Raw genomic sequence first — 10,091 nt, forward strand, 5'->3', positions numbered from 1 at the left:
TTGCTGAAAGCTAACACACATATATGTGTGTACTACGTTACGCATTAGTGGATCATCGATGCGTTTACGCTCACGTTGTAGACGAGCGTACGATCGTCAGTACTCGGTCAAGGTTGACATCGCTCTCCGTAGGCGTAGTATGGAGGTATAAGCGTCACATTTCTCTCGCGGGATACCAAATGAGCCGCCGAGGATCATAGAGGGGGAGACGACTGCCACCGGCTTCCGATACGTCCCTCGGGGACAGTGGGGGCGGAGGATGAGGGGTGTAGGGAGCATCTTCGGCGTGGGCGACATCTCTCCCTATAAGCGAGCAGTCGCATCGACTTCGTCGCTAAACCCTGGTTGCACTCCCGGCATTCGGAAGTCGCGGCTTCATCGGACGGTCTTTAGAAGACTGCCCGTGTCATTTATCGGCGGGACTGTTAATAACTTTCCAAGGTAAGTGAAGTACGTAAATTAAGACCGCGCGTGATTGACGTAGCATTGCCGTAACCGGCCAAGCGCGGGATGATACGTCCACGTGCCGGGTGTAGCTGCTTTTCTCGCAGCGTACAACCAATTGCGCTACTGGTTCTTTTCAATAGTTAGCGAAGGGCGTGACTGTTTGTAAATACGAACCAAAAGTGGTTCAAGCTTAAAGCTTAGCAGTTTAATTATACCAATTTACGGAAAAAATATTATTTCCATCACCATTAATATAACAACTTCGCTAAATACGAAGTTTTTTGCTTCAACGAAAATAAAATTATTATTTTCAGAGGCTTACGAAGGACGTAACATTATGTGGATGAGCACCGAAAGGTTTTAAGGACATCTAGTGGTCAAAATCTATCAATTTAAGGAGTAAAAGTTAAAATTTGCTTCTATATTAGATATAATATACAGTTTCGGGCGAAATTTTGAGGAAATGTTTGATATTTAACTTTTTCATTAAATTTTGCAATATTAGAAAAATATGGGATTTGCCGCTGTAACGCTAACAGTTCCTACCACGGATCAGAAGGTTCTTCATCTATTCGCATCCAGATGCAATTTACAAACATTCCGATAGCCAAATGAATTTCACGATTATTATTAGAACTAAAGCAGGAAATTATAAGTTTCATCATAATTTCAATCAAGGACGTATACGCTACATAAAATAATTATTAAATTTCTATGAGTACTCCCTACGAGAAATAAAAAGGAAATGTAAGGGAAGAACTTTGAGGACAAACAGAGATAAATATTTCGGCCGAAGTTTATTATTATGATGGGAAAAGTGGCCTCTTTTTTTAGAAGCAGCAACTTTCAAGCGATACCTGATATAGCGTAAGAATGGACATTTTAATTAAGTAAATTTATTTCTTCTATCAACGACGCAACTTATTTTGCGAAGGTTATATTTTAACGCGATAGCTAATTTACGCATCTTTCATATTCATATTCATAATTTGCGGCATGAGGTAAATAAATTAAGCACCATCCGGTGAGTTTTTAATGGAAGAGTGATTTTCCATGAGTCAAAAACAGAGAGCAGTACGTGAATATAGTATTGATTGCCACATGTTACAACATCCATGATATTAAATGGTTTCCTCGTACCATGAGAAATGAAATCCGATATAAGTATTGAAAACTAAGAGAAAAAAAATGTCATAAATATACTAGAATAACGCCATTTTTGGAAATGACATTACTGGATATTTGCTGTGGTGTGTACTATAGAAGTAAATTAAGTCAATAATGTTCCATAGTTCCATGGAAATTTCAGGTTTTAATAAAAAATAAGAATCAATAGAAGTGACTCATCGGAAATTAATAAATTAGGTAGTCAGAATATATTTTATCCGTAAAAATCTTGAAATTCGCATCATGTTTTGTGAAATACAACGGTAAATTCACTCAATGGTTGGCATAATGTACCGTGAAAAATCTTAAAAAGTGAGCACTAATGTGATTACACGCTCTCAAGCATTCTCTGATCTCTAAATCAGTATCACAAGTCCTTCCCAACTTAACGCTCCGCAGGAGCTAATTGTTAAAAATTGTAAGGAGCCAAAAACAAACAGATTGCAATCTAATAAATTTAATTTTACATGACTTCAGATTCGTAGAAAAACAATGCATTTGTTTCCAAAATACGGAAACTAGCGCATTCCACTTGATGAAAACATATTTTGCTAAAGAAATACATTCTTATCCCAGGCATAAATTAATTTCAGATTTGGGGGGATTAGCCTAATTAAAGTTAACCGTCATTTTTAACTTACTCTGAAAAATTAGTAAATTTTATTGACGCGAAAGTCAAGTCATTGAGATATTTTCGCAAATTTGAATATATCTGCGATGATTAACCAAAATAGTTATTATACAAATAAACAGGCCTCAATTGTATCCCTCCTCGCTTCAGACCAGTTTACCACATAGCCTCATAGCGGTAGAAGCATTGCTTGACACACTTTAACGGTTTCATTTAGATAAAAATGCCTGAATATATGTGGAGCTTAACAGATGCATTACAATTCACATAAAACTTGTATGAATATTCGGAATTCCTCCCAAATCCGAATTACTTCTCTCTAATGACTATATTTTGGAACTGAACACTTTTCTTCTTATCTGCCGCTTGGGGATTCCATATGGACAATAATTGATAATTTTGATACCAAGAGCGCGAAACATGTCCACTATCAAAGAGATATTTGTATTATCATATAGTGAATCCTCCACACAGAAAAAAGGGAACCATTATATCAGCATTAAAGTGGTGATTATCGGGATGTTCACGAATTCCTCAATTTTACATTCAATTATTGTGACTACCTTTCGCACTAAGGTAGTCACAATAATTGAATGTAACAGGCTTTCTTCGATTTGTAATTTTAATTTTTTATTTAATGGAAAACTTCTACTTTTTCAATGATTTTTATAATAGCTGAAAACCAGATAGTTTAACAAGAAAAAAATCTTTCCTAAATTGAAGATATATGTGAAATTTTTTCTTGCCATTCAAGGCCATGGAAAAGGCAAATTGTTATAATAAATTGAGATTTATTAAAATAACTTTAATATGAATGGATTCTCCGATAAAATTAGATGGTACGTAAAATTAAAATAAACTGAAAGGATAGCTAATTGATGCATCTAACTCTCGTCGAATCAAAGGCATCTCGAGTAACAATACCAACCGGACTGTGCTCACGATCCTTTTCTCTTCCGGCAGGATAAATATCTGATCAGTATTCCCTCAACTCCACTCGCACTGACCGTGAAAAAAGGTCATTCGCCATCTGGGTGTTCCGAAGGAATTGAGTGCGGGCGAGGAGGGAGCCAGATAATAAGGAGAATGGGACTGAAGCTGTGCGGGACCGCATCGAAAGCGGTCATTATCCTTGCGGCGACGATGGCCATCCTATTGGAAGCGGTTGACGGAGCCTCGCTGAATAACAGGGTAATGTTGATCGAGATATTTCCAATGTTATGGTCAATTAAAGTTGTATCACTTAAGGCCATAGCCATGAAAAATTTGGATTGGAGATTTGTCAAATCATTTGAAATTAAACGAGTTCCCAGAAAAATGATGCAATGATGTCAAATAAAAATAATCTAGGAGGATAGCTTGGTACTAATTCAAATTTCGTTGTCAAAGGCATTAAGTCCACTTGAATTACCGAATTAGGTTCGGTGTGAATCATATCTTGTTGGCGATCAAATGGAGGGAGTGTCCTTAAGACCTTATATCCTAAACATCTTGGGGGTTTGAACCCCTTCACCTTCTCCTCCTCCACTCGTTATAGCCTTATTACAACTATATCGAAGAGCAAAGTGACAATCCTTGGACGCCATCAACTTATTTACGAAACGGTTTATTGCAAAAGGTCGTCGACTTTTCGCTGCGAATAACTCGAGAAGTAGGCGACGGATCACAAAACGGGAAAATATGGGTCTCTTCATCATTTAAACTCTATCACAATCGACAAAACTAAAATTTGAACGCCTGCTACCGCGCTTTTTACGGAGGTGTGGAGAAAACAGCTACCTTTCAACTCAGTAACTTCCACTACATATATACATTAAATGCACTGCATTAATCAACAATTCAGATAAGATGACGGATAATTTTTAAACGGATTAAATACTAACTCAAAATAACTGGAAACTCTGTGATTATCATTATTTTGAACTATTTTCCACGTCAATATATGAAGTGACTGACGAATTATTGAATTTGCTGAAATTTTTCATGGAGGACAGTTACCAGGCATACTAAATTAAAGTTTGAATGTATAAATTTTTTTGCAATAATGTTACTCCACTTAAGTGGATATTTGGACGATGTTTTTTTATGACAATATAGAATCAAAATTCTCGTTCATTACAAGTAACAAAATAAACGATTAGGAGATGAGTGATTCATTGCCCTGGAATCCTTAAATGAAAAAAAGCCCTTAAGGAATTTTGGTTCCTTTTTTCCATAAGAATAATATGTGTTTCTTATCCACATTACATATGTCTAAACAAATCAAGGATGCATAACATTTTCGACTCATTTGTCCTTTATTTAAACTTCGTAAAATTAGAAGTTATATGGTGACTTTTCTTTTAATTTAGAAGCAAATAATGCCTAAATTTGACTTCGTAGAATTCTACATCGATTAGTACAAGACCGATCGAAAAGAAAAAATTAAAATCTCGTCGCTTCCCTCAGAAAAAATATTTCTGTAAGCAGAAGTACAAAATATACCCATACTTCATTTCATCAGAGTTCCTAAGGACGGAAAAAGAGAACTACACGGCAGAAAGACATTTCTTGCCAGTACGTTTTCAGTGGAACTCTCTATTTGCCATTAATCGATTGAACAAGTAGGCCATCCAATTCAAGCGAACAATGGGAACTCTTGAAAGGAAGGGAGCAAACATTTCCTCACGGAGAGCTTTTTTCAATTCCTCAATTGAACACATGGGGACTGACATGAAAATTTCTCAGACCTATTATGAGACGGGGATCTAATAACTCTCCATTCATACACGTGCGAGGATCTACATTCATCATGAAGGCTTGTCCGCTATTTCCTCCCTAACGGATATGGATGGGAAACCAGAGCTTGGTATTGTCACAACTCTACTTATGATCTATTAATGACTGAAATTAATGGATGCAGTCTTCAGGAGCCCTCTTAAGTGTATGCAAGAATGCGCTTGGGAATTAGGGAGCTGAAATGCTCTTAATTGGCTGGGGCACTATAGGAATTTATCATATTAGCATACGTTCAAGCAAAATGCAAATCAATACACACTCTAACAAAATTGACTTTATTATCTATCTCTCAATTTTGAATTTATTTAAGTTAAATTTATTTAAGTTAAATTGCAAGCTAATCAAGTCTAAATAATAAATAAGAGTATAATAGAAGAGGAAATAATAAATAACTTGCGTTGCCAATCTTAAAGGATATTTTTACAGCTCAATTGTTCGAATGTATCAGTCATACGTTAGCCATTGCTCATTTTTAGATTTAAGCATATTCATCAGGACGCTTTCAACTATTAGAAATGATTAATTCGAAAATTGGTGAATAGAAGATTTCCACTACACTCTATCTTGAGACAACCAACTAATACAAGCGTACATATTCCCCTCGACCTTCTGCAAATAGTCGCCAATACTTTTCAACCCAAGGCCTATTGGAATAGTTACCTCACATTTTCCGTAAGGCTATTGAGTCATCAAAGGGTATACTAACATACAGCTAACCAAATAGCCGCCTGCTATAAATATCCAAACGACTTTCGAACAAAATTCTTGAGGCTTATTGAATTTCTCTCGACCTCTTGGTTTTATAGTTGCGATTTTGCCGTGCTATTCTACCGACTTGGTATAATCGCTGGTATCAAAAGCCTGATAAAAGAAAATAAAATATACAGATAAATTTAAATTCATCATAAAAAATAAAATTAAAATTTTATCTCCGATACAGTCAGCTACAATAATATTATACGTCTCTCAAAATCTGGACCGAAATTACACAACTCATTTATTAACCCTTGTCATACCAATGAGTTTGGCACCCTTTCTCTTCTTAACCGCGTTTTCTGTCACTATGGGTGGAATAACTGTTTCAGGGCATACTTAAACGCACTAAATATCCAAAATCAACAACTTACATAGCCAAAATATCAATAATTTGGAGTATTTGTAAAAACAATTTAGCAGGCAATCTCCTTAAAGCTGTTAGCATACAACTTTTTCGGGAGTGGGTTGATTTTAAGGCTAGGATTTCACTCCTATTTGTTCAGGAGCGGATTCCGCATCAAATTTGGGGGGAAGGGTCATGACCTGGGTCCGGGGAGCAGAGTATAGCCCCCGGGAGGGAGGGGCGTTCTTACAGTAGGGAGTGCTACGCTCCTGATATAAATACAACTCAAACTTCCTTCACGTTGGGGATTTGTAGCCAAAGGCTTGCAGATACACTCCCTTTACACCTTTACAAGAATATAAAAACTGTTACACTATTAAAAAATAAAAAATGATAAATTTGAGAGGGGTCACGACACCTGTGACCCCTCCTAAATCCGCCACTGTGTGTGCTGGGGTTAATTTGGAGAAGTCACACTTAAGACGGTGTAAATCAAAGATTGTAGAGGGGTATTTGACTCCCTAGACTTCCCCGCTGGCATAGATCTCCAACAACCACGAGTAAAACTTTTAAGGATCGCTTCTCACTTTGCCACTTATAATTTCAGAGGAACGTCGAAAGTGAAGAGACAACGGGTGAAGCGAAAACATGCGACAGCTGGGTCCCCTGCGGTTGGGCGATGTTCACAACTTCCACAAGGAGAATCGATTACTTCATTGAGAACAAGTAAGTAATATCGATCGATTTTTAATCCTAACAGTCAAAATAGGCCATTAAAATGAGCTGCGTTAGACGAAGAAAACTGTAGAATAACAAGGAAGATAAAGTTCTGAATACTATCATATGTTAAAAAATCTGAAACATGGAATGACAAAAATCGGTTACTACATAAACAATCCAGATCACCAGGGGCGCAGCTAGGAATTAGGGCTAAGGGGGGGGGGTTTAGGCGCAACTAATACTTAGGGGTGTGGGGGTATTGCATAACCGCCAGGGTAAGTAGGAGTTGCGGGGGCCCTCCTCCAGAAAATTTTTACGAATAATGGTTCAAAATTGCGAGTTTTACGGCTTTCTGAGGGATATTTGATTAATCCTTACACTATGCTATAAGTAATACTGATCCAAATAAGTAAAATGGATTATACTTAAAAGTTTCTCTCAGCTCTGGGGGGGTTTTATCCCCCAAAACCACCCCCTCGCTGCGCCACTGCAGATCACCACCTATGTTTACCGGGGAGGGGTAGAGTAAGATATTCCCAAGTTATCTTTAAATAGTGTTTTTTGAGCATGGGGAATAAAAACTTGCATTGGAGAACCACCTTAATGATTACGATCTTTCCTATTTTTCTAGATTTTTCCAGGAATTACGGGAGATCGTTCCCTCTTCAATCCTCCACTGCTTGAATGATCCATACTTTTCGTTATTTTGGTACGTTCTCGGTCCAGTCTCTGAATTTAATCCCGATCCTATTCCATCCCTTGTTTCAGTTGCCGCTGCGCTGCCGGCATGCAGTGTCGAAACATGGAGATCAACTCCTACTTGAGGGCCTACGTCTACCGCTGCACGCAGGTGATCCAGTAGCCGAGGGCGGGAAGCCAGAGCGGACGTGATCTCAATGCGAGGGGACAAGCCTGAGGGTGGGGGACACGTGGGGGGGAAAGGGCCCCTAGAAAGCACCCCTCCTCCCCCGCCAAATGTGCATCAAACGGCTCTTCCTTCCTCTCCGCATATCTCCCACCCAACCTCAAACCTCCCCGACTCGAAACCTTCCTCTCCTATCTCCCGCTATAATGTTCTTCCACTTGTGTGTGTGTATATATGATCGCTGCAGGGCCAATGGGTGTCCTGGATCGGCGGGGACAATTACGCACGCCGTCCTGGCGGGAGAAGTGGTGAAGTTAAAACGCCGCGCAATCTCCCCTCCCCCCTACCAGGCAGTCAGTCTGCGGGGGGATGGGGACAGTGATAAACCTCCATCAAGCGGACCCTTTGTTGAGTGGCTGAACCCGACTGGATGGTTTCCGTGGGAAGACCAAATGCGAAGCGGGCCTCGGCCAAAGCCGAAAATTCAGCGGTTAATGAACCCTCTGCCGCAATCTTAGGCCATTTGTGACTATAAAAATGACTGATAAGGACGCCTTGTGAGGAAGCTATGTACTTTTGTAAACTTATTATCGAGCCCAAACAGCTATAAAGGCTCACCTCGTCAAATTGATGCGAATTTTCTATTTTTTAATTCCACGAGCAATTCCAAATCCTTCGCGCAATTCCCTTGGTTACCGATTCAGGATCGGTCGAGGCATTTGATGATTGATCAAGTCCAATGTTTACAATATCACCAATTTAAGGATATAAATCTAGGGGAAAGAAAGAATACCGCACATCAACCTCATTTTGTACTCGTTTATATGATTGTAAAGTTTCGCTTGATTAAGTAGTGAGGGTGTATAATTACACGCGTGCTTTTTTTGTACAAATTACCATTTTTTAAAAATAATTTATACATTTACTGTAGAAAAACTACCTTCTGTTATTCACTAGGTGATTTTAGCATAAAAGTATCTCTTCAACAGGCTAAATACATTATTCATACGCTTTGCAGGCGAGTATGGGTAAATGCCCTAGATAACCAGAGGCATTAATCAGTCGTGAAGTCTAATGTGTATATTATTTATTGTGTTCAAAAATATAACCCTACGACAAAGACTTATTAAATTATAAAGGTGGGATTGGAAGCAAGAAATCTGATGGATATAATGCGCGGATTACCTTAAGGTTCGATTGTAATAAACAAGAAAGCCGATCATTAAAAGGCAATGGGGAATAACAATGATAAAGAAGACAGATGCATGTGAAGATGAGCGAAACATGCGTTTAATACAATGTAAATAACATCAAAGATTAAAAATGATGATCCAAAGAAAAAATAGAGAGCTAACTACTTCAATCTCCCTAGAAATCCTTCACTCTTCGTGGACACAGTGCATCAGACTAATAGGAAGTTGGCGACACCGGAGAGGATTTTATAAAAGGTATGTGAAAATTTGTACGATGATATGGCACGGAAAGACTTAGAGGATTATTACTGAAGGCGAGGTATTAAGTTGGATTATAATAGGAATTTTAAAAACATATTTTTAGGAAAATTTGCCCTAGTTGAACTGTTAACGTTTAATCGGGCGAAGAATAGTAAAAAAATAAAAATTATCTAAATTTCAACTTAAGAAATCAAAAATAATTGGAGGGCATTCGGTTTAAGTCGAGAAATTTACGTCAAACTTCATTCCAAATAGAGGCGGGCGTCGCGGTCGCCGCGGCGACGTCCGCCTTCTAATTAATACAAAAGGTGGGGCATTAGTTTAAACTTTTCGAATTTCGCAAAAAATTCAATGCGAACAATTTTTTCGAAATTTGTTCAACTTTGAGACTGTATTTTGTTTAAAAAAGTAACCCATGAAAAAAAGTTTTCTTCAAAATATGCACTAATCTCTTGACAAAAACTAAGTAATGCTTAAACTTCCATACTCAAAAAACCATTTTTGAGGTTTTGTCAGCTTTTATCGATTTCAGCCCACAGTGCGCCGTCGAGAAATGTAACTACCTAACTCAGCGGCGTAAAGGCAGTTGAAAATAAGTCCTTGAATCTCCGAGAATATAATCACTATTAGGATGCATTAACGGTATTTAACCTTAGATTTGCATCTCTTTAATTTTTGAGACTGAATTGGAGACCGATTTGCTCTGTAGAGGTCATTGCCGTGAACGCCGGCGCGCGGCACTTCAACCACCACCCGGACCCTGCCGCCATCGAATTTTTCGTCGGGGCACACGTCCAATTCAAACATTCCACCAAACCTGAAAAATGTCATGAAAAATACCCAGCGAAAATTTCAAGCACCTGCGCGATAGCCTTACCATATTGCATGAGGATAGCAATATCAAACATTCCTATACTTGATGCTGCGCAA

The 10,091-nt window shown here is 38.4% G+C and overlaps 1 protein-coding gene across 1 annotated transcript; it reads left to right on the forward strand.

Annotated features, from left to right (window-relative positions):
- The first annotated feature begins 275 nt into the window (after positions 1–275).
- LOC124166681 lies at positions 276–9,170 on the forward strand. Its single transcript, XM_046544326.1, has 4 exons — positions 276–441; positions 3,209–3,436; positions 6,730–6,848; positions 7,611–9,170. Exons 2-4 carry the CDS (start codon positions 3,332–3,334, stop codon positions 7,702–7,704), a joined length of 318 nt encoding a protein of 105 aa, XP_046400282.1. The 5' UTR covers positions 276–441; positions 3,209–3,331; the 3' UTR covers positions 7,705–9,170.
- Positions 9,171–10,091: the final 921 nt, after the last annotated feature.

This window comes from Ischnura elegans, chromosome 10 (genome assembly GCF_921293095.1).
Source record: "Ischnura elegans chromosome 10, ioIscEleg1.1, whole genome shotgun sequence".
Lineage (NCBI taxonomy): Eukaryota > Metazoa > Arthropoda > Insecta > Odonata > Coenagrionidae > Ischnura > Ischnura elegans.

What these genes read in the sequence shown, in the direction of transcription:
- LOC124166681 (XM_046544326.1), top strand. Translation starts at nt 3,332, where the DNA reads ATGGGACTGAAGCTGTGCGGGACCGCATCGAAAGCGGTCATTATCCTT. An exon ending in GAGCCTCGCTGAATAACAGG is followed by an intron (nt 3,437 to 6,729) that starts GTAATGTTGATC and finishes TTATAATTTCAG; the next exon opens with AGGAACGTCGAAAGTGAAGA. An exon ending in GATTACTTCATTGAGAACAA is followed by an intron (nt 6,849 to 7,610) that starts GTAAGTAATATC and finishes CCCTTGTTTCAG; the next exon opens with TTGCCGCTGCGCTGCCGGCA.